Raw genomic sequence first — 22,830 nt, 5'->3', positions numbered from 1 at the left:
TCGTATGAGAGCTGATTGCAGGGGCTGTACTGTCGTGATACCATGGGTTTGAGCTGAACAGACTTTCGCAACCGATTCCTGAGTCGTTATAGCTCCCTCGAAGAGCCGCGGATGATCTCCCGTCAACTAGCCATGGGCCATAGTGAGCGTACTATGGGTTTCTAGAAAAAATATGCAACTGTAGGCTAACACCGGAGAGGATATGAACTCCACTCAGCTAGATGTCGACATCGTCTTCTGTTTAAGTATTCTGAGGCAAGTGGCTTGGCAATTACATGAAAGTCCCTTCGAGGAGAACAGAAGAGTGCGTCTCGTTAGGGTAAAATCGCCGTGTAAAGGCAGGTCGGCCCGCTCTAGTTATTTACAAGTATGTTTCCTGACGTAGTTATGTAAGGGCTATTGGCAATAATAGTCTTCTTGGATCTGGGGAATGGAGCAATTGTGCGGGAGAGGAGTCTAATCACGTCGGCGAGATCGTCGGCCGTTCTTCTTCCCCAGTATGGAGTAGCAGTATTGGCTCTCCGGGGGTGGGTTGGTTGGTTGATCACGAAATCAAGCACACATGGCGAGCATGGGTATGTTACAACTCGTCTGCAGAGATCAGGGGTGCATGTTGCGAATGTGTCTCAACCACCCAGGCGGGTACGGCGGCCTTTCTTCCCATAACTGCCGAACCAAACAGACTGCCGACCTTTGAATTGCTATTATCTTGTTGGATGGAAACTGCAGGAGATGATCGTCATGTCTCGAACGAAGGGAGAAGGATCAAAAGTGCATCAGTGCCAATATCGCATATCCAGCACCTGGCAGATTTGATCTTACTAATTGGTTCTTTTGCCATTGCCATGCGGTGGCGGCACCCGTTATCACGCGAGACTCGTTCTGAATTGACAGCGTGGTGCCGCTTCGTTCCGAGACGGGCTGAATGGCGGGATGGCCTGATGATGATGGTGGTATTGGCGAGCGGATCGACTAAGGGCGTAGCGTGCGCAGGTGGTAAGTGTCCAAGCCCATTCAATTAGCTGCCCAAGACCCTAGTCGCCGCTTAGTAGGTACCAGAACCCTGGGACCTGAGCTGCGGTGGGTTATTGGGGTGGTATTCTGGTATTATCCTGGGGCCCCGGCTGGGGAATTGATGACACCGCACCCCGTACGGCGGATGGTATTCCCCCAAGCTAAGAGAAACCAGCAGGCATTCTCCATCCAACACACAAGTGCGTGGTTTTTAGTATCTCCAATTGACCAAACCCGCACACCGCAGCGAGACCAGGGCTAAGCACGCCGTGCCACGCTATTCTGGCGTACAAGGTTTACCTCACCCAAAGCATCGGGAGATGAGCCCTGCTCCCTCATCAAGTCGCAACACGCCCTATCAGCTTGTTTTTGCCTTGGCATAGAATCTCGCTCGGGCAACGTGCCAGGTGGACGAGATGGCGTGTGCTGATCCTCGGATACAGGCACAGGCCTCGAGGCAGCAAGGGCAATAGCTCGAGCCTCGAGGTCACCGCAAACAACAACAGCCGAGGGGAGTACTCGACAGGGTCCAGTCCAGAAAGGATCCCAATAATGTGATCGGCTGCGCAGTTAGCAATCTTAAGGGCTGCTTAAGTCAAGGATCTAGACTCCTGCTGCTTCCTTTTCCGGGATTTTGCAGGCGAGTGCCCATGCAGGGTCCTGGGTGTGAGGAGCTTTTCTGTTCGCTCGCTTTTTGGGCTCGTTTAACGTATGTACCTGCGCGCCCCTGGCGTCCACGTTAGCCTAGCCCAATAACGGTTGGGACCTCGACGGCCGCCACAGGGGGTCAAAGCATCCACCGTTCCCCCAGCCTGGGTATACATACTCCAGGGCGACCCGACGCATTGCACGGATAGAGTGCTCTGTTTCCCCGGACGATGATCAGCACCAGTGGTTTTCCTCGGCCAGAATCTCGGCCTCATCCATCGCTCAAATGATACTACCGGCACAAGATGGCGATTCCTGGCTTCAGTCACGGACGACTGCTGCCACAGCCGACCAGGCCCTGGCGAAGCCTCCGATAGTAGACCAGGTTGGTCTCGTCGTCGAGGTGTGGTCGAATGGATTCTGGTAAGCAGTCCCCTGACAACCGACGTTATCATGAAAGATATCAAACATGCTTCGGAAACCAGCAACTAACATGTTGATAGTATGCGCTCAACCTGCTTCTCTGCCACACGAAGGCATATACTGACTGATGAACTTAGTGTTAGGATGTCTCATCATCATGTCGTTCCCTGACCGTCGCGAACATGAAGAAGGGTGTGCTGTTACATAAGCTCATTCTCCTCGAGGTACGCACGATGCCGAGCCACCACGACCACAACGTGCCTGTCAGCTGCTGACCGACCGTGATGATATAGCTTGTCCTGGGATATTGGCAGAGCTTCTACATCTTCTTCCCCGACCCCGCGTACGGATGGGTCCTATCAGTGGGCGCGATACCACTGAACATATCTTGGTCGATACACAACGTCGTCGCCTGGATGAAGCTGCGGCCCTTCCTGTCCACATGGCAAAGTCGCATCTTCATCGGCACCATCGTGCTCGTCCAACCATACTGGGTCGTCGAGATATTTGCCAACTTTGCCTACTTCCACGGCATGAACGACATGTTCCTCAAGACGCGGCCGTTCGAGGCCCTGTTCCGAGACCCGTGGTGGGTGATCGCGTGCATCCTCTTGATCCACAACATTCGAAAACGCTACGAGATGCGGTACTCGCACGTGCTGATAGCCTCGGCCAAGTTCACCGTGATGCTGGCCGCCATGTTCATCAGCATTGTCTTCATCGTCGTCGACATCCTCTCGGTGACGGACGCGTTCAAGAACTTCGCGGCCGTGGGGCTGAACCCGTGGTGGAAGCTGGCGATGATCTTCAAGTGTCTCACCGACTCGGTCATCCTGGACGACTTCAAGACCACGCTCGATCGCCTCTGGGAATTCCAGATTGCACGTCTGACAAGTTGCGAGGTGGCCGATTCACATGAGTTGCAGGTCCGGCCTGCGACAACCAACAGATCCGAGGCACACGAGACGTCGGCACGATCACAGTCTTTCTCTAAACATGGGGTCGAGTCGTCAGTAAGGAGCCAATCCTTTTCTAAACATGCGACCGAGTCGTCATTAAGGAGCCAGTCCTTTTCCAAACATGGGAATTGAGGAGATCTTTCTTTGTATATAGGGAATTTTTTGGTTTTATTTTTCTTCTGCTGGAGCCGCAAACCTTAGTGCAAGGCGGTATGACGACGGGAGCCGTTGAAAGTCCGGACTCACCAACATATGTACATGTATTGAACATGATATGATACATACTACTTAATCACAAAAACGTTCCGCCGTTTAATATGTAATAGTAAATATCAATCGAAATTAAGTAAAGTCGTTCGGTTCTTGGAAGGGAAGGGCCGAATTGAAGTGATGCTGTAAAATGGAACAGCTCCATTCTGGCACAGGCATCTTCGACCGCTAAAGAAAGTGTCCAGGTGGCAGTGGTCGTAACTTTTAGCCTTGCAATTTGTTTGGTACAAGAAAATAGGTTACAGTGCCGCCTATTACCTGGGTCGGCAACCTACATGATTCCGCGCTGTGAACGCTCAATCACGACAAAATTGATATCAGCAATCAACATTTGGGAAACAACCAAGACCATCTCACAATGTCGACAAACGATGCACTAGTATGGATTGACTGCGAGGTGAGAGGTCCCTGTTCGAAGTGGCTTTTACATATATGCCCGACATGCTGAACCAGATCTGGCTTCGTAGATGACGGGGCTCGACCCCGACCGCGAGGAGATCATTGAAATCTTCTGCATCATCACCAACGGCCAGCTCGAAGTGCTGGACGAGGCCGGCTGGGGCACCGTGATCCACCAGCCCAAGGAGCGCATGGACATGATGGACGAGTGGTGCACCAAGACGCACGAGAAGACGGGCCTGACGGCCCGAGTCCTGGCGTCGACCGTCACGCCGGAGCAGGCCGCCGACGAGCTGCTGGCCTACATCCAGAAGTACGTGCCCGAGCGGCGCGCCCTGCTGGCCGGCAACAGCGTGCACGCGGACCGCGCCTTCCTGCGCAAGGAGCCGTACAAGAAGGTCACCCGGCACCTGCACCACCGCATCCTCGACGTCAGCACGCTCAAGGAGGCGGCGAAGCGGTGGTGCCCGCGCGAGGTCAACCGCAACGGGCCGGCGAAGCAAGGGCTCCATCAGGCCAAGGAGGACATCCTCGAGAGCATTGCCGAGGCTAGGTACTACAAGGATGTCATATTCCAGGGCAATACGGCGAGCAGTAATTAAGCAGGCTGCAGGCCGCCGTCAACCCAATGAAACAATGAAACAAATCGGTAAAACTCAATCTGCAAACCATCGTGAGCTGCGCCTCCTGCCTACCTTTCCATCGCGTTCGGTGCGGGATTGAGGGCGGGGGGTCTAGACCGCCATCTCTGGCAGTGAGTACCTGAATGGCTTGCGACGTGGCTTTGGGTGGGTGTGTCAGGCCAGCAACCAATCCAGTGGCTGGTGTCGGCAGAGATCTAGCTTATCTGTTGACGCTGGACGATAGAGATGGATTTGGGATAAATGATGTCACACGAAATAGAACATTCATCAATAGTACGCAGTGGCAGCAGTAGAGTGAAATATCTCCAAAATATGCATCGCTCATTACCTACTCATCACGCATATTCGCGACAATTCTCGCCGCCACATCATAATCCCGTCCAGTTAAAGAAGACAGCTTTCTCAACACCATTTGGCGGGATGAAGTCATGGCGCTTGGGGAGTGGCTACCCCACCACAGGTTCCATCGCCAATCAGCTATGGAGTCCACTGCACGACTATTGAAGCTCCCCTCACTGTTTCTTTCAGGTAATAGGAGCTTATTGACCTCTTAAGCAACCGGGCCTCCGTCATTTGAGTTCCCATTTATTTTCCTCCCCTTCCAACATCACCATCGTTGCCGTCCAATTCGATTAAAGACTTTCACCATGAGCGTCAAGACCGTCGAATTTAAGTCCTTCGCTGACCAGAAGCCCGGAACGTACGTTTGATCTTCCTCCCTTAGCTACCCCGCCGTCCATCGTCTCAACAGAGCTCCGCCACCACCGTAAAGCTCCACGATACGATGGGCCGACTTATTGCTGTGTGTCTGTATCTTCGCGTGTCACTAACAATGCTGATGCAGTTCGGGTCTTCGCAAGAAGGTCAAGGTCTTCCAACAACCTCACTACAGTGAATCATTCGTCACCAGCATCCTTCTCTCTATCCCCGAGGGCGCCCAAGGTTAGCTACCTCCCCTCCCCTTGCTGGGCTCACCAGCCGTACGACTTTTGCCAACATATACCTAACCTAACCTCCCACAGACTCCTTCCTCGTCATTGGTGGCGATGGCCGATTCTATAACCCCGAGGTGATCCAGCTGATTGCCAAGATTGGTGCTGCCTACGGAGTGAAGAAACTGTTGATCGGCCAGAACGGTATCCTGTCTACCCCGGCCGCCAGCCATGTCATCCGCAAGCGAAAGGCTACTGGTGGTATCCTTCTGACCGCCAGTCACAACCCCGGTGGTAAGTCCCTACCTATCGAACATTTTACCGGTCACATGCTCTACCATGTACTAATGGAACGCAATCCCAGGCCCTACCCAAGATTTCGGAATCAAGTACAACCTGGCCAACGGTGGCCCCGCCCCCGAGTCCGTCACCAACAAGATCTACGAGGCCTCCAAGACCCTGACCTCGTACAAGCTTGCTGATATTCCCGACGTCGACATCTCCACCATTGGCACCAAGACATACGGCAACCTCGAGGTCGAGATCATCGACAGCTGCGCCGACTACATGCAGATGCTCAAGGACATCTTCGACTTCGACCTGATCAAGAAGTTCTTTGCCAACAACAAGGACTTCAAGGTTCTCTTCGACGGCCTGCACGGTGTGACCGGTCCTTACGGCAAGGCCATTTTCGAGGAGGAGCTGGGTCTTGCCGGTTCCACGCAAAACTGCATTCCCTCGCCCGACTTCAACGGTGGCCACCCCGACCCCAACCTTGTCTACGCGCACTCTCTGGTGGAGAAGGTCGACAAGGAGAGCATCCCGTTCGGAGCTGCTTCGGACGGTGATGGTGACCGCAACATGATCTACGGTGCCGGCGCCTTCGTCTCGCCCGGTGACAGCTTGGCCATCATTGCCCACCACGCTCAGCTCATTCCCTACTTCAAGAAGCAGGGTGTCTACGGTCTTGCCCGCAGCATGCCCACTTCGGGCGCCGTCGACTTGGTGGCCAAGGCCCAGAAGCTGAACTGCTACGAGGTGCCTACCGGCTGGAAGTTCTTCTGCGCCCTGTTCGATGCCGACAAGCTCAGCATCTGCGGTGAGGAGAGTTTCGGTACCGGAAGCAACCACGTCCGCGAGAAGGACGGCCTGTGGGCCGTTGTCGCATGGCTCAACATCATCGCTGGTCTTGGCGAGGCTCACCCCGACACCAAGCCCAGCATCAAGCAGATCCAGGAGGACTTTTGGAATACCTACGGCCGAACCTTCTTCACTCGTTATGATTACGAGAACGTGGACTCTGAGGGTGCCAACAAGGTTGTCGGCGTCCTCCAAGACCTTGTTGCTGACCCCAAGTTCAAGGGCAGCAAGATCGGTGGTAAGTTGAGAAAGATTCCCCCTTACTCCATCCGTGACAATGACTGACAGTATCTTCTAGACCGCACTGTGACTGACGCCGGAAACTTCTCGTACACGGATCTGGACGGCTCTGTTGCCTCGAACCAGGGCTTATACGCCTGCTTCTCGAGCGGCAGCCGTATCGTGGTCCGTCTGTCGGGTACCGGATCGTCGGGTGCCACCATTCGTCTGTACATTGAGCAGTACAGCGACGACAAGTCCAAGTACGGTCTGGATGCGCAGGAGTTCCTCGCACCGGAGATCAAGTTCGCCACGGACTTGCTCAAGTTCAAGGAGTTTGTTGGCCGTGACGAGCCTGATGTCAAGACCTAAAGAACCGAAGAAGTACCGTAAAACAGTAGACCCTTCATATACCTAAATAATAAATATAAGCAGTCAATACCAATATCAATAACTGATCCTAATGGTCTCTGTAAGACCTGAGTGTCCAATGCTGCTTAGGTCAGATTACGTTTCGCATGTGATGCTCGGCCGAAAGTGGGTCTCTACTATGTGGAATGCCGATGGCCGACGAGAGCCACCTCGGCTCCTTTGAAATGGCATTCCCATCAGGTACCCTATCTAAAGTATTGTAGTCCATCATTCACCAGACACATTCCATTTCATTCTTCTGTACTCGGATTTCTAGGCGTAGTTTCGGCTTACAAGGGAGATCCAAAGTACCTGTTAAGACATTACGCACGGCCCACGGTTTCGACGGGTCACATGTTACGCCCTTCCAGGAGCTCCTGATCACCGGAATACATCTGCAGACAGACAGTAAAAAGCCATGGCGGCCAAAACCCACTTCACCGTGACGATCCCGTCCATCCCCGGCCATGTCGGCGGCACCATCACCTGCACCGAGCCCGCCCCGCAGGTCTACCTGCTGACCCTCGACTCGCCCCCGGACAACCGGCTGACGCCGCCCTTCTGCGCCGCCCTGCTCGAGTGCCTGGACCGCGTCGAGTTCGGCCTGGGCCTGCCCCCGGGCGTCCTGGTCACGACGTCGGCCCTGCCCAGTTCTACTCTAACGGCCTCGACCTGCAGCTCGCCATGTCCACGCCCGGCTTCACCGAGGTCAGCCTGTACCCGCTCTTCCGCCGCTTCCTGACGTACCCGATGCCCACGGTCGCGCTGATCAATGGGCACTGCTACGCGGCCGGCCTCATGCTCGCAATGCACCACGACTACCGCGTCTTTTCGGGCGGTGCGCGCGGCTACCTCGCCGTCAACGAGCTCGAGTTCGGGGCGCCGCTGTTGCCGCCCATGGCGGGGATTTTCCGCGAGAAGTTGCGGCCGGACGTGTGCCGCACGCTCGCGCTCGAGGCGCGGCGGTTCAGCGGGCCGGAGGCGCTCGCGGCGGGGCTCGTCGACGCGCTCGGCGGGCTCAGGACGGGGTACTGAAGGGGCTCGTCGAGGAGAGGAAGCTCACGGGCAAGGGCAAGATGGGCGTCTACGGCATGCTGAAGGAGGTGATGTACCGCGGGCAGGTGGCGCTGCTGGACGCGCGGGGGGGCGACGTGGTCACGACGCCGGTGCTGATGGAGGCGGAGAAGAGGAGGAGGAAGGAGGGGGCGTTGAGGGTTAAGGCGAAGCTGTGAAGAGGGAGGTGGGGGTTTCTTCTTGTAGGTATGTATGTTGTTTGCCTGTGTAAGAGATTGACTACTTGATTTGATATATACACGTACACGTCCACGTCGGATGGCATTCTTGTACTTCTGGCTCCAGGGGAAGACTGGTAGACTTTGCTTTGTTATGCAGGTATGCCCACGTCGAGTGTGCCCCCCCCCCCCAACTTCTGACTCCAAGGAGTGAGGCACTCATCACTCATTGCTTGCGCCATCAATTGAGGGCCTAGCCAAGTCCCATCAGCCCCCGTAAGACCCTCAATACCTCCTTTGAATTTGCTTCATTTTCTTGAACACCAAACAGTGCATCTGATTACGTATGCTTGGGATTTACTGGAGTCAAAATCTCTAGAGTTTTGACAAAGCCACCAGTTTCAGTTCACCACCCAAAGGGCTGGAACAGCCGCCCTTAGAACTTAATCACTTTTGGCAGCGCAAGCTCTGAAGGCTACGTCTTCGTACCTGTCTTGCTGTATTGTTGTATTGGGGATTGCCAAATCTCGATATTACACATTTCTTCCGTCACCTTCATCCAGTCCTTTTACCACAAAAGGGGTTGTTACCACACAGCCATGATGAGGATGATTGCCATGACAATGGCAAGCGGTGAGAGCGCCCTACTACAAACATGGTCCCAAGGGTCTTGTATTAGATAGCTGAAATGGAAATATGAAGGACCCAAGCATGCTAGTCTTATAATTTTGTACCGTCCCACTCGAAATCTAGTTTGATGCTATAACGAGTTCTCGAGAACCACTGTTTTCGATTCCGCATGAATCCGAGTATACAATCTGACGTCTCTTCGTCTTTCTTTCCATTCCAACTGTAGAGATGTTGACAAGGGCGAACCAGGTAATTCTCTAAAAACTCCCTACTAATCTAGGAACGAAAGACATGCAAAGACGCATCCAGACCGCGGTCACGTTTCCGTGGCTGATATGAGGGTTCAGACCATGGATTTATTAGGAGCAACTGTCCCAAGGATAGCGTCTAACTAGATTGTTAACATCAGACTAAATTGTTAACATCAGTTACGATGGATAACTCAAAAATATTATTGAGCCACTATGGCGGCCGCATCACTCCATTTGCCTTTGGTGGAGGCTTGGCGCTCCCCCCTTAGTCTACCCCCCTCTGCCTTTAGGTATCTGCCTCATTATAGCTCTTCGTATAAAGTATTGTTGGGAACCTTGGCTGACTCTAGAAGGACTTGATGCTACTTTCAGCGACAGTTTGCGTCAGTATCGTTCTGCCTTGCCAGGTCGTTGCCCTACGGTTCGCAGGCTCGTAGCGACACCCGAGAATTTGCTGTATTTTGATAAAGATGTGGACACGGCATCCTATAATACACGGGCCAGCGGCAAGAAGCCTCTTCGTTCTTTTGTGCCCTCATTTTCTTTTTTTGGCAGCTACAAAATCTTGGAGTCGAGGACATACTCCAGCTGCCCTCCCTAGATAAAACACATTTTGCATCATCAAATTCTGCGCAAACAGGACATAATGACACCTCCTCGACGCCAACCGCCGCCCATGATAGCAACAACAACAGCTTTAGCAATAACAATAACCATAACGAAAGAAACATCACCCAAGAGACGATACCGAAAAAGCTGTGGTTCAAGCTGGGTCCCAGGGGCCTCAACCATGATACCCGCAGGTGGACCGAGACCTGCATTCAGCAGAACCCCGAGTACGAGCCGCACTACCTGACCGACGCCGAGGCTGACGCCTTCGTCAATGCGCGCTTCGCCGCCGACCGCCCGGACATCGTGGACGTGTACAACGCCCTGACCGTCCCGATCCTCAAGGCCGACACGCTGCGGTACCTGCTGCTGTACGCCGAGGGCGGCGTCTGGTTCGACACGGACGCGTCGTGCGAGGGCATCCCGATCGACGAGTGGGCATTGCCTCGGCCAACCCCGGCAGCGGCGCCTTTGGCAACACGACGACGCCCGAGATTTGGCAGCTCCGGGAGAACCGCGCCCGCGCCGGCCTCATCGTGGGCTGGGAGTTCGACGTTGGCCTGCACTACGAGTTCCAGCGGCAGTTCGTGACGTGGGCAGTCGCAGCGCGGGCCGGGTCGCGGCACCTACTGGCGGTGGTGGACGACATCGTCGCGTCCATCCGGGAGACGGCCGAGGAACAAAACCTGACGGTGGCCCAGCTGAGCATGCAGACGATCCCGGACGTCGTGCACTTCACGGGCCCCGTGCGCTTCGCCCGGAGCGTCGCGCGGTCGCTCGGCCTGGACCGGGGGGGATGGCGGCCGGGAAAGGCAGTACCACGAGCTGCTGGCGCCGGCGCTGGTCGAGGACGTGCTGATCCTGCCCGGGTACGCGCTCGCGGCGTCGATGAACACGTACGAGGCGGCGGATTGGGATCGGGTGGGGCCGTCGCTGGTGGTGCATCATTATGCTGGGTCGTGGAAGAATGAGTTTGGAGGGGAATGGGGCCGTTGAATAAGTATGTACTTATATGTACTTATGTGTTACTGCTTAGTCTCGTGTGGTTGGACCCCTTAAGAGATACTAAGGAAGAATATATTTGATAAGACTATGTTTAAGAAACATTCGCTGTCTCCTCTTTCCACCCCTTTTTCTCGCGGAGCGTACTTGATTTGAGCATAATAATGTGACGGCGCATTTCATAATACGGCCTAATTTGGTATGTATTTCTCGGTTTACAGTAGTTCTCTCTTGTCACTCTGAATTCCTCTAGTCATATGGTTTCTTCTTGATGCCCATTTACTCATTTATTTACTATATATTGCTGGTCTTGGTATCTTGCTGCTGCACCAGGCTTTACTAGACTCCAGTAACCTGGTTGGTCGTGTGTAGGATCGGGAAAATAAAGAGTCAGATGCTCGACAAGATTCGATAACGACCCTATAATGCGATCTGATAAGATCCAACATGTGTAGCGCCACATGCGGATGAGCCAACATGCCTGAGAGCCAACCCAACAGCCATTGTCAGGTGCTTGTCCCAAGCCCTCGGTATCGGTCCCGGCACCCTTGTTTGTGTCGTGCCAAACACCCGGGTACCAAATCCTCAAGGTCTCAAGCCTGGGCATTGATAGGACAGCGTCTCGGCCTTTTGTTCCAAACTTGGATATTGGGCACTTTCGGATGCTACCTAAGAACGGCGTTGGTCTTTTCAAGTTGTAGGTATCGTAGCCTAGCCACTTAGCATTGCTTCGTCTATTTATCCCCTCTGCCGTTGGTCAGACGAGAACTGCAATACTACCTTATCTTGGCTCTCACGAGATTCCCCATTCGACGAGTCTTCCTCTTTGCAGCCATGTTATATATGCGTACGAACAACATTCTGTGAGGGCGAGGCTGGACCTCCACCGGACATTTCGGGGATGCGCATCCTTGTCGGACTTGTTGAAACCGAGGGAGCGTTGTGTGCTTGTCATCGAACCACCATGAGCACAGGATAACCTGGCAAACCAGTCAGCATCTTGGGGCCAGGAAAGATAGAGCAAACAAATTCTCGTTGTTGGTTCCTTCGGAGGATAAGTTCTTATATCAGCCAGCTGAAAAAGGACGGGGGGAGACTCTTGAACCCATAGATATGGATATATAGATGCCGACTTTTTCCACTTAGAATTCCTCATGTTCTCTTCTCATCGTCATAAACGGCAAACTCTTTCCATCATCCACCATTTTGACAGGCTTGCTACCAAAAGCTACAAAGTCCATATTCGCTTCTCCGGATCAACCATTATCATACACGCTCAAGAACCACGATGAGCAACGCCTTCACCCGTCTCCTCGCCCTCTCCATCGCCTTTGGAGGGCTTATTGGAAGTGGCTTTTCGGGCCCCATTCCCAGCCCCGAGGAGAGGACCACTGCCATTGCCCCGGCAGCTGTTGAAGGGCCGCTTCGTACCGACCCGGCGCCCCTATCGACAGCTCGGGCATCCATGCCGTGAAACCCCCAACTACCACCATAGACGGCCAGCGAGATGATCAGAGCAAAGAAGAGAGAGGGGGTGCCACCACTGCGGAGATGGGAGAGGTCAGCGGGATGGGTTTCGGGGGCAAGTATGACGACAGGGAAGGGTCCTGGCCCAACCCCAGTGAGCAAGGGTTGGAAGGAACCGTTGAGGCAACTGGGAGAGGTGGCTATAATTAGACTTGCATCTTCGCTTTCACCGTAATGCATTGGGTCCATGTGGTGTGGGCAGTGTCATTTAGGAGGCAACATTCACGGGCGTATCATCATCATTTCCTAAGACAGATTGCGAACCTACAGGGGCGAATCGGAACATTATTTCTTCCTTCTATAGCTTCTTAGCTAACTACATGGTCGTACAATCCAAATTACTTTAACGACGCCCCTAGGGGATTTATTCATCTCACATTGGTCTGCCTCAGCAATAAGCCCATTTTCCAGAAACCAATCTATAAAAGCCCCTATTTCGCTACGTGCGAGCTCAACCCCCCAACGTACCCTCGAATAATATTCACAACATTCCACATTCTGCCTTCTCGCCCTTGACTGTAATTAATCAGAGATCGTAGTATATTTGTGCATGCTGCCAACTATTACCGAACTTGGTCTTCCAGTTGGCTAGCGTACCTACACCATCCCAGCCACATGCGTACTGCCCGGCTGCGGAGGGACTATGTTTCGACCAATCCACAGTATATACTGTCAGAATAGTCTCGAGCTTTGGCCCCTATGTGTAGTTCCCTCATGGTCTTGGGTTAGTCACTGTTGCTGAAGGTCACTACAAGTACTGGAAATTAAAATTACGAACCAGAGCAGAATTCCTCTCCTGAAAGACCGCGTAAAAGGAAAGCAGGACCGCTGTCCCTTGACATTAAGAATATAACAAAGTCTGTATATTGACAAAAGAATTATTTCTCCTTGCACCTTTCGATGAAATAAATTTTCACAACCCTGGTTTTCGTGAAGCCTCCAAACGCCTTACCCGATGGGCCGACTCGTCCTCTATTTCGTTGAATATATAGCACTACCCACGGAACTGTCGTGCGTCGAAGGATTGTAGGGGCCCGACCCGTCCGGCTTGTAGTAGCCCTGACTCGGCGGCGCACCAACGCTGGGATTGTAACTATTGTTGTTGTTGTTGATGTCTCCGTTCTTCACTCTCTGTCGGCGGGACCAGAGAAAGGCGCCGGCGGCGATCACGGCCAATGCCCCCACACCGATACCGACCCCGATGCCGGCCTTGCCCCCGGTGCTGAGTCCGCCTTCCGTCTTGTTACTGTTATGAATAGGGTTGGTGTTGTTGGGCGCCGCCAAAGCCGTGGAGCCCCCGGCCTCAGCCGGCGTGAGATTCTTCCGCGATCCAGACCACGACTCCTTCCAGTCGTTCTTGCTAGCCTCGATGGCCTTGGCGTCGCTGCCGGCGTACTTGACCACGTTCGAGGGCGGGATGTTGGGCCCGGGCGCCTTCGCCATGAACCACGTCTTCGCGCCCCAGTTGGCGCCCACGAAGGCGTCCTGCAGAAACGCCCGGCCGAGCGTGTACGTGTCCGAGCCCGTGAAGCAGGGGAATTAAGGCCGCGAGCTCGCCACGAGGGGCGCGTCGAGCGTCAGGTTGAGGTGACGGAAGGGCACGGTGATCGGCACTTTATCGGTGTTGGAGCTGCCCAAGAAAGAAAACTCGAGCGCGGACGCGGAGCTGACGATCTGCGAGTACTTGGTGTCGTCGACGTTCCACGTGTACAGGCCGAGCCCGGCCTCGTAGGTGACGGGCAGGTGGCGCGCCGTGGCGTCGCACGTGGACCGGGGGGAGCGACAGGCAGGGCGAGCAGCCGTCGATGTGGACGTAGACGCCTTGCGAGGCCATAGAGGCGTTGCCCTGGGCCAGCAGGCCGTCCTGGACGGCGCCGAAGCTCCAGGGCGACGCGCTGTCCACCACCTTGATCGCGATGTCCCTCAGCGTGGTCTCGCGGTTGTAGTCGCCTGGCGAGGTCAGGACCCCGCCTACGACACGGTTTTGGTCGTAGCCGCCAAAGTGCAGCGCCCCGTTCATCTTCGGGCTGGCGGCGGAGCCGATGTGCATCCCGAAAGGCTTGCTCGTCAACCCAGCCCAGAAATCGGTGTGACCTCCTTTTACATTAATAAGTCCCGTTACCAAAGTCTGGTCCCCCTTCTTGAATGAAGATGGGCGGATGTGTACTGCGAGTGGTAATTAGACGAGCTGGGATACGGCTGTAGTTACACCGGAGCCCCCATGCCAGTTCGCCACGATGCCGCTCCGCCATAAGCACGAGGAGGCCGATAAGACGACCAGCCACATGAACTGCCCCATTGTCTATTGTTGATGTAAGCACTCAGGGGTTATGGTGGCAACCAGACCTGGTGAGCCCTATCAGGAAGGAAATAGAAAAGAACGAAAAAATAAAATAAATCTTTCAATTTCTGACACCCCTGAAGCCTGAGAAATCTGGCGGAGCTTCGCCATTACTGTATCCTCGTGACCACTAAGACGAGGCTACGAATGGGCTGGGCTTTGATTCATATCTGTTCGTTTTCCTTCATATGAAAATATTTGTCCCAAGCCCCATTTCTCCCCTTTTCTATATATTCCGACCACCATGGCTTAAGATTGATGACACCAACGAGGCTCTCCCATGTACACATAACAGTGCGGTGCATTCAAGAGCTGACTGGCACAATTACGACGATCCCCCCCTGTACGCGAGTCTGTGTAACATGGGCGAGGGGGCCTCTGTTACTAGGAATAAGATCCTATAATTGGTGGTTCTGCGGCAGACAGATGACACCAGCTGAATTGCCATTGCATCGGCGAGTTGCATGCCTTCTCTCTCGACACAGCCTTGTTTTCGAGAACGTCTCGCCAAAGGGACCTTACAGGATGATACTGGGGGGATGCAGCAGCCAGGGGTTAGTGATTTCTCCGTAATTCAGTTACAATAAGTTCAGTTCCTCCGATGACCAGTTCCACCGATGTAAGTTTCACTGATGTCGAAGAGGAATATACGTTTTGGTTCTTTCGCTTGACGACAATATGAGCTTCATAATGCTGATCACTCACCCCTGTTGTCCCTATTAGAGATGTTTACCAATCGGGTTCGGCCGATGATTCATTAAGTGGGGTCATACGTTGAAGCCACAATATCTGGAATGTCAGCAACCAAATTTGATATCAGCAACAAATGCAGGGGCTAGCCACCTGAAGGGAAGCAATCATGCGCCCAGTCAGCGAATAAGAGAAGTGGTTATATGTTGTGATGGTACAGATTCTCGCTCGCGACAAGGTTTAGTGAGAAAGTCTCGATATGTGAAACTTATGTAGTCTCTCATTCGAGCTCTAGGGTGACCCGACCGAACGGGAGCGGTGGATCGATGTTTCTTCCTTCGAAATGGCCCCTCCGCCGTGCCGCCTGATCTGACGATGATGGTGGGCAAGGTGGGGTCGGGTAAGGGAACGAGGACTGGAACGAGGCCTAAAGGCGGCCTGGGAGAGGGCCTTTCGTCACCAGCTTGGCAGCAATTGAATCGATTGACAGGCTTTAGCGCCAACCCACCCCTCCAAAAAGCAAAAATGCGGTACGAACAGGGTTGCACAGGGTCGCCGGGCTGGAAACCCCCGCCTTGCCGCTCTGCCAAGAAGGTCCATCTATGCGGCGCATTTGAATCATTGATTTAAGCTCAATGACACGCGGGAGGAAGAGAGGCACAGCTTCCTTACAACATAGTCCATGCTCAGGTTGACCGAAGGTGAAAAGGCGATGGAATGCAATTGACCTACGCACTCCACCCTCAGCCTTTAGGGCTGGGAAACATCAACTAATAGGACAACATTAGGCAGGGATGGAGCTTATAGGTACAGTATGCTGCAGTTAACCTTAGCGGCTGACATCAGAATTGCTCCGCGTTGTAGCTTTCCCTTGCCCATCTCATTTCGTCTTTGGTGTTTTACTACGACATCCTAGGTTCCTTTTAGTCGCAATCGCTGGACTGCTTTTCTTCATCGGCTCCAATCATTACCTGATAAATCCCAGGCGTAATGAGTCATGCCCTGGCTAACGAGTGCAGTTGCCCTTGCTTACTTGGTTGGGCCGGTCGAGGGACACCCGGACACCAGCCAAAGTACTGGGGGCTTGGGTACTACCAGTACTACCCTCTCTGGCTTGCCTATTTACTTACTACCTAAACCTTAACACGTAACATTCAGGCTTTTGGCCGTTAAGGTTACACGCAGGCAGCTTTTGAATGCAGTGGTGCAGGCAATCTCATCTCATGCATACATCTGACTGAACTTGCTGTCAGTCCAACTCATTGTCTCAATTTAGCCGTTGGCCCCATTCCCCTTCTGCTTGTCTCTCTCTTGACGTTCCCGTCTCCCACGTTCAAACCATAGCGCATGCAATAATCTCTTATTTTGATATCTAGTTTAGCCTCGCTTCCCTTCTCTCATTTATATCCCATGGCGCCTCTCTGGGGTTCGTCGTGGTCGTCGACCATCAACTCCATTTACCGCTACAGTCCCCTACAGACTACAGATACCAATGGCGCCCTCGCTTCGCCCTCCTCGACTTCCGAAAAAGCACTCCGACCCAGCATCGGCCAGATCCTGATGTCGAAACGAATACGTTACATGGCCACGGCCGTTTTCGCACTCGTGCTCTTCGGTTTGATCTTCCGCAACTACGACCAGTTGCCATCCATCGATGCTTTGAGGAACAAAGCTGGTGCTACTGAAGCTGGAGCTGGAGCCGTGGAGGGGACGGGAACTGTAGTCGGAGTCGAGACGCCAACAGCCTCCGCGCCCCCCAACCCGGAATCCCCAAGTGCCCAGTCACTGTCGTCGATCGACACCTCCCACGTCGATTGGTCCAAATATGCATATACTCAATATGTCACTAACTCGGCCTATCTATGCAACTCCGTCATGATCTTCGAGACACTGTTTCGCCTCAAGAGCAAGGCCGATCGGGTCATGCTGTACCCCGAGCACATGATGGCCGACCCTGCGAGCACCGAGGGGACAAGCGACGACCAGCGGTTGCTGATCAAGGCGCGCGACGTCTACGGGGTCAAGCTGGTCCCCGTCAGCGTCCAGCGCCGGGACGGCGCCGACGCCACCTGGGCCGAGTCCTTTACCAAGCTGCTGGCCTTCAACCAGACGCAGTACGCGCGAGTCCTAAACGTCGACTCCGACTCCACCATCCTCCAGCACATGGACGAGCTGTTCCTCTCGCCCGCGAGCCCCGTCGCCATGCCGCGCGCCTACTGGCTCTTCCCCAGCACAAGATCCTGTCGTCGCAGCTGATGCTGGTGCAGCCGAGCGCGGCCGAGTTCGACCGCGTCATGCAGAAGATGGAGGTCGCCGGTGTGGATGATTACGACATGGAGATCGTCAACCAGCTCTACGTCGACCAGGCCATGATCCTGCCGCACCGGCCCTACGACCTGTTGACGGGCGAGTTCCGCGGCGACGACCACGAGAAGTACCTCGGCACCGACCGCGAGGAGTGGGACCCCGTCAAGGTCTATAACGAGGCCAAGTTCCTCCACTTCTCCGACTACCCGGCCCCCAGCCCCTGGATCTCCGCCGGGGCCATCCGGCTGAAGCACCAGCCCAAGTGCGTCAAGAAGGGCGGCCAGGAGGACTGCTCGGCCCGGGAGCTGTGGAATGGTTTCTACACGGATTTCGCGACTCGACGGAAAGTAAGCAGGGCTCTCCCCAAATTGCACTGTGTTTTCTTTTATTTCCTGTTATCCTACCTACACTACACTACGGCCCCCTTTTCTAACAACGTTACGCAGAACGTATGTAATACAAGCCCGAGATCGCGGAGGTAACGAAACGAAACCTTGAGGCAGGCATGTACGTTACGGTGGTTTCAACAAGGGATGGCTAGGAAGCGAGATGTAAAAGTATGTGGCCATGACACGATTCATTAACAGAGCAAGTGCAAGCGAGCGAGCAATTGTACATAGAACCCCGCTCCTTGTTTACCCTTGTTTACCTGGGGCGGACGAAATCAAGAATAAGCATTTGATTAATTGAAACAAAAACTCAAAGTCTCAGGGGTTATCCCTCACCTTTATTTATGTATGGGGCAGGTTTACCCTGGGTAGGCTTGTTTTGTCAAACCACCACCACACTCCGCTTGGTCTCTGCGAAGAAAGGCACCCACTAATCTCGCAGTGGCTCCCTTCTGAAAACGACTCAGAATGGTGAGTGCGGCTCCGTCATGAACCCGGGCTAGGGCCGATCCAATGATACGCCACGGAGGACTTTCCGATGGAGTGAAATGTCATCTCTCCCCCCATGGTCGTAGAGACCTCTCCCGACCTTCCATTGACAGCAATGGCACGGCATGTCCCTGATGGAGGAGCAGATGGGGACCGAGAACATATGGATTGTTGTCACATGTGTAGATGTTTTGGCACAGTAAGGAGGGAGCGACACAGTTGTGGATAGGGGGTGGGTGGAGTGGCAGCTCACTCAGGGATCGGAGGGCTCACGACTTCGGGGAACTCAGGGGGGAGAGAACCCTCGGTCGCGAGGACCCTTTTCAGAGCATGAGCACATACACACATACACACATACACACACTCTCTCTCACTCTCTCTGATAGAGAGAGAGAGAAGTAAGAGAAACTCGCAACTTGTCCTTGAACCATGGATGAGGATATTGACGTTCAGGCTGTGTTGATCTCCTTAACTTCTTGCCGGCGGAGCCTCTACAGCCTCCCCCGCGGTACGAGACACGGGCGGTTCTATATTTTTCGGGAAAGGCCGGGAATGCCCTCTTTATGCCATCACTTGGCCGACTCGAGTAACACGCTTCAATCAATCCAAGACGGAGGCTTTCAGGACTGACCTTGCGGTGGTCAAGGGGGCATTGGCGAGGAAGGCAAGTAGCTGGGTCCGCTCGAAATACCAAACATAAGATGGTCCAGGGCCGGTATCCAGCTGGTACATATAACTCAACAATGAACCATGCTATCTTTTGGGGAATATATATAGACGTAAAAGCGCTAAAAGTATGTAAGGGGCTGAGGGGTGTCCCTCACCGATATGCGCAGACCACTTACAGCTGATGAATTACACCTCGGTGGTAAGAAGATACATGGGCTCGTGCCATCGCAGACGGTGACAAGAAGGGAGCAAAGGGTCATTCTGTCTTGGGGGGTACAGAAACTGACGCTCCATCCCAGAATGGTTTACGGTCATAAGACGAAATATCTAAGGGGAGGAAGGGGCAGGGCCGACTTACTTGGGCATAGATAGATACACGCTCCTCCCCGATATCGACGGACCCCCGCCTCGGCGAGCATGACCTTGTACTTCTCAGCAACGAGGAAGTCGCGGCCCGCGGCCCGCGCCGCCTAGAGGCCCAGCCCCCCATTAACCGCTCCGAAGCGCCGTCCCCGCTCCGCAGCTGTCGTCGCAATGGAGCCGGCGCCGACAGGTCCCTGGCACACATACTCGAACCAACCACCACCGGGGGCGCAGGTGCGCGCGAACACCTGGCGGAGGACGCGCATGGAGATGTTCTGAAAGTCCAGAAAGATGGAGTGCAGGTGGATGTAGTCGAAGGGGGTGCTGCTCGGCGCCGGTCGCGGGCGGTGGAGTAGTGGCAGTGGTTGGTTCCTGTCGTCGTCGTCCTCCTTTCGAGTCATCCTTGACGACGGCGAAGCTGGGGGACCTGTAATGGTCATGTAGTGTGGTTCTCGGCTTGAGTATGACAAAAGCAACAAGCTCTTGAAGAAAAGACGGCGGGGGAGGTTCAGTGTATACCAAAAATAGCACTCATGCATGTCTCAGGAAAGGAGGATGGCGTGGAGGGCCAGACATTGTGGGGGCAGCTCTATAGGTTGTAGCCGTGCGCACGCGCAGCTGGGGGAAAGAGGAAGAGCCACCTGAAGGTCAACTACTGCTTACTGCGTTGCGAGCCGAGATCATGTTCAGGTCTGTGCCGATGATGGTCGCATCCGGGTTCTCGGTGGCATACTCTATGGCCCACATGCCGGTGCCCGTCTCGACGTCCAAGATGCGCGACGGAGAAGCAATGGAAGGCGCATGCGAGCCTCTCATCGAACATGCCCAGCTTACACACATGATATGTTGAAAGTCTAGGCGGTTTTCCTATTCCGAAAAGCAAAAAAAAAAAGAACAGTTGATTCACAGAAACGGGATGGACATTCTTCTTGTACTCGGTTGTCTCAGGCGGCACGCACACGCAGCTAGCTAGCTCTAATAGGGGGGGGTAGTAGGTACGCACTGGATCGTTTCATTGGTAGAGAAAGGCTACCACCCTTATAGCCATGGGATGTCCTGCCATCCTCCTCGAGCACGGCATCAGACTCGTTGATCGTGGCGCCCATTATCACGCGAGACGAACCCACCGGGCTGCGGCAGCTCATCGACTCCGAGTATGACATTGTACATATAATAAGAGCGGGGTGGGCTCGACCATATCAGACAGGCATGGACCCCCATATCGGACGTTATCTCCGAGTCTATGTTCTCGCGTCAGCTGGCGCGCCTGGCGCGCTCCTCTATCGCATGCATACTAGTAAGTAGTAAGCGGGAGTGGTTCTTCCTTTCCAAGCTGAAAAAGAGATCCTTGCTAGCTGTCAGCCCGGATCGAGACCGGGCTGTCTTAGCGCAGCTGATAGGCCGGACTTACTTGCTAGAGCGAAACAGTGTCAGTGGGCGCGGGTGAGACTTGTGTAACATCGGGAGTGTGTTCTGCGCAAGATGAAGGAGTCAGCAAATGGCATTGCGGATGGATGAGGGATAAAGGGCAGTTGTCCCGGGTTTATCGCCGGCATGTCAATCTACCCGGAAATTGGGAATTGAGGGGCTGTCGGCCTGGTTCCGCCAAGTTATCGCTCTACGCGGGCGGAGCCGGAACTTGGTCCGGGATGTGACAGGCAAGACAGGCCAGCACCGGCGATCCTTTAGTTCATTGACCCTTTTGCTGGGATCTACTTGTGAAAAGTGACCGTATCACCATTTCCTTGCTCTTAGCGCGCAGGCGCGGCAAGACAGAAATACAACCAAAAGGCCCCATCTACTCTTGAACAGGCCGACCCTTGGCAGAGCGACTCGTCGAAAGGACCCATCTTCATGGAGAATCTGCAGGGGTAAGTAGACAGCCATCCCCCATGTGGACTCAGCTGCGGCGGCGCATTGATAAGAAGCAGTTCGGAGATTTTATGGGACGATTACCAATGTGTATGCATGATTATTCACACATACCTTCCCATGAAGACAATCTCAACGTGGGTAAGGGGCTTCCCTCCCATTTGGGATCTCGGTAGCGTCTAGCCCAGTTCGCATGATCCGATCTGGAATCCATGGCTATATGCCGGCCAAAAAGAATTTGTTAGTCGCTGTATTATTACCATGGCATATTGGCCCGTTGCCAGAATGTGTTTTTGTCAAAGGCTAGCCCTTGTGTAAAGTCAATGCTTCTGGTTCCTTGAGTGGCTACTAAGGGGCTGGCTGCTGCCACTTTCCGCCCCAGGGTCCATCACAGCAATTGACATTGTGCCTGTAAGTACCTATGAAGGCATAGAGCCGGTTTCCGGGATTCCGGGATATTTTACGTTACATTTTGTTATCACTTTACTTTGCGAGGCGGCGAATGCCACTTGGAAGCTTCTTCTGCAGCAGCTAAGCCGGTGTTCCTAGTGTTGGATCGATATATCACGGGAGTGGCGTTGACATCGCTGCCGCCTAGCCAGGCTTTGCTTGCACCATTTCCGGCTATGGACTCGATGAAGCTATGGCGCAAATGCAACGAGACGTCCCGAAACTTGAGGCGCTTCATGAACAGATGAAAGCGAGCGAGCGAGCGAATGAGCAAGCGTTTTAAGCCAGGTACGACTACTACGTATGGTGGGCTTTGCAGCGGTTGTCGTCGGGCCTAGTACGGACGGAGTAAAGAGCCTCACAATGTCACAATGAGATCTTCGCCAATAGATAGACGTCCTTGCCCATCTACTGGGCGTCCCTGGGATCGCTTCTGACTGCTTTCTTTGGATGAACGAGCACGTGATGCTCGACCCGAGAAAATGTTGCCAAGAACGGCCCAGCCGATTTGACGTGCGTCCGAACAACGTTGCTGCCCTATTTCCTTCTTCAGACCTGGCTTTTCTCCCCTCCCCTCAATTCCTCAATTCGTCCGCAAATGAAACGTCAACTGAATTCCAGCAGGAATTTCAGTCTTACAACGAGGAGGCTTCTCGCCATGACATGTCGTTATTATTAGGAATACCACTCCGCAAAGTGCCCAGTGCTTTGAGTTCTGCTATTAGGTAACAGAATGCTTCCCCGTATTTGAAGCACGACCATAGGTCGGGTCGCCAAGACTGGGGGGCACTGGCACCTGCTCAATTCTCGCTGATCCCCCGACCGTGTGCCGTCAATTCCCATCTTCTCTTGGTCGCAACCCAACTTAATTCGACTCAATTCAATCGTCACGTTCTGTCTTTTCGCTCTTGGGATATCCCAATTGTAAGCCGTGAAATCACAGCTTCAAA

At 53.9% G+C, this 22,830-nt stretch overlaps 9 protein-coding genes across 9 annotated transcripts; 7 read left to right on the top strand and 2 right to left on the bottom strand.

Annotated features, from left to right (window-relative positions):
- Positions 1 to 2,267: 2,267 nt before the first annotated feature.
- PG994_006680 (uncharacterized protein) lies at positions 2,268 to 3,176 on the top strand (the record flags this gene model as incomplete). The annotated part of the gene is made up of 2 exons (XM_066858089.1): positions 2,268 to 2,309; positions 2,379 to 3,176. The coding sequence occupies 2 exons, from the start codon at positions 2,268 to 2,270 to the stop codon at positions 3,174 to 3,176; spliced, it is 840 nt and encodes a 279-aa protein (XP_066717358.1).
- Positions 3,177 to 3,781: 605 nt separating this feature from the next.
- On the top strand, positions 3,782 to 4,315 carry PG994_006679 (exonuclease; the record flags this gene model as incomplete). The annotated part of the gene is made up of 1 exon (XM_066858088.1): positions 3,782 to 4,315. One exon carries the CDS (start codon positions 3,782 to 3,784, stop codon positions 4,313 to 4,315), a length of 534 nt encoding a protein of 177 aa, XP_066717357.1.
- A 689-nt stretch (positions 4,316 to 5,004) lies between these two features.
- Positions 5,005 to 7,020, top strand: PG994_006678 (Phosphoglucomutase; the record flags this gene model as incomplete). Its single annotated transcript, XM_066858087.1, has 5 exons — positions 5,005 to 5,057; positions 5,202 to 5,299; positions 5,380 to 5,583; positions 5,654 to 6,667; positions 6,728 to 7,020. The coding sequence occupies 5 exons, from the start codon at positions 5,005 to 5,007 to the stop codon at positions 7,018 to 7,020; spliced, it is 1,662 nt and encodes a 553-aa protein (XP_066717356.1).
- A 457-nt stretch (positions 7,021 to 7,477) lies between these two features.
- PG994_006677 (Enoyl-CoA hydratase/isomerase) lies at positions 7,478 to 8,094 on the top strand (the record flags this gene model as incomplete). Its single annotated transcript, XM_066858086.1, has 2 exons — positions 7,478 to 7,687; positions 7,711 to 8,094. The coding sequence occupies 2 exons, from the start codon at positions 7,478 to 7,480 to the stop codon at positions 8,092 to 8,094; spliced, it is 594 nt and encodes a 197-aa protein (XP_066717355.1).
- Positions 8,095 to 9,385: 1,291 nt separating this feature from the next.
- PG994_006676 (uncharacterized protein) lies at positions 9,386 to 10,777 on the top strand (the record flags this gene model as incomplete). Its single annotated transcript, XM_066858085.1, has 4 exons — positions 9,386 to 9,440; positions 9,813 to 10,215; positions 10,245 to 10,527; positions 10,598 to 10,777. The coding sequence occupies 4 exons, from the start codon at positions 9,386 to 9,388 to the stop codon at positions 10,775 to 10,777; spliced, it is 921 nt and encodes a 306-aa protein (XP_066717354.1).
- Positions 10,778 to 12,071: 1,294 nt separating this feature from the next.
- Positions 12,072 to 12,257, top strand: PG994_006675 (uncharacterized protein; the record flags this gene model as incomplete). The annotated part of the gene is made up of 1 exon (XM_066858084.1): positions 12,072 to 12,257. The coding sequence occupies one exon, from the start codon at positions 12,072 to 12,074 to the stop codon at positions 12,255 to 12,257; it is 186 nt and encodes a 61-aa protein (XP_066717353.1).
- Positions 12,258 to 13,282: 1,025 nt separating this feature from the next.
- On the bottom strand, positions 13,283 to 14,360 carry PG994_006674 (uncharacterized protein; the record flags this gene model as incomplete). Its single annotated transcript, XM_066858083.1, has 2 exons — positions 13,283 to 13,795; positions 13,971 to 14,360. 2 exons carry the CDS (start codon positions 14,358 to 14,360, stop codon positions 13,283 to 13,285), a joined length of 903 nt encoding a protein of 300 aa, XP_066717352.1.
- A 2,391-nt stretch (positions 14,361 to 16,751) lies between these two features.
- On the top strand, positions 16,752 to 18,540 carry PG994_006673 (uncharacterized protein; the record flags this gene model as incomplete). Its single annotated transcript, XM_066858082.1, has 3 exons — positions 16,752 to 17,537; positions 17,573 to 17,995; positions 18,505 to 18,540. The coding sequence occupies 3 exons, from the start codon at positions 16,752 to 16,754 to the stop codon at positions 18,538 to 18,540; spliced, it is 1,245 nt and encodes a 414-aa protein (XP_066717351.1).
- Positions 18,541 to 19,665: 1,125 nt separating this feature from the next.
- Positions 19,666 to 20,664, bottom strand: PG994_006672 (S-adenosyl-L-methionine-dependent methyltransferase; the record flags this gene model as incomplete). The annotated part of the gene is made up of 3 exons (XM_066858081.1): positions 19,666 to 20,040; positions 20,222 to 20,367; positions 20,592 to 20,664. 3 exons carry the CDS (start codon positions 20,662 to 20,664, stop codon positions 19,666 to 19,668), a joined length of 594 nt encoding a protein of 197 aa, XP_066717350.1.
- Between the last annotated feature and the right edge of the window lie 2,166 nt (positions 20,665 to 22,830).

This window comes from Apiospora phragmitis (assembly GCF_038363925.1).
Source record: "Apiospora phragmitis strain CBS 135458 chromosome Unknown utg000006l:1.0-5683423.0:1.0-5690449.0, whole genome shotgun sequence".
NCBI classification, from domain to species: Eukaryota; Fungi; Ascomycota; class Sordariomycetes; order Amphisphaeriales; family Apiosporaceae; genus Apiospora; species Apiospora phragmitis.
Note: the sequence above shows the minus strand (reverse complement) of the source record. Positions and strands in the feature narration are given on the sequence as shown.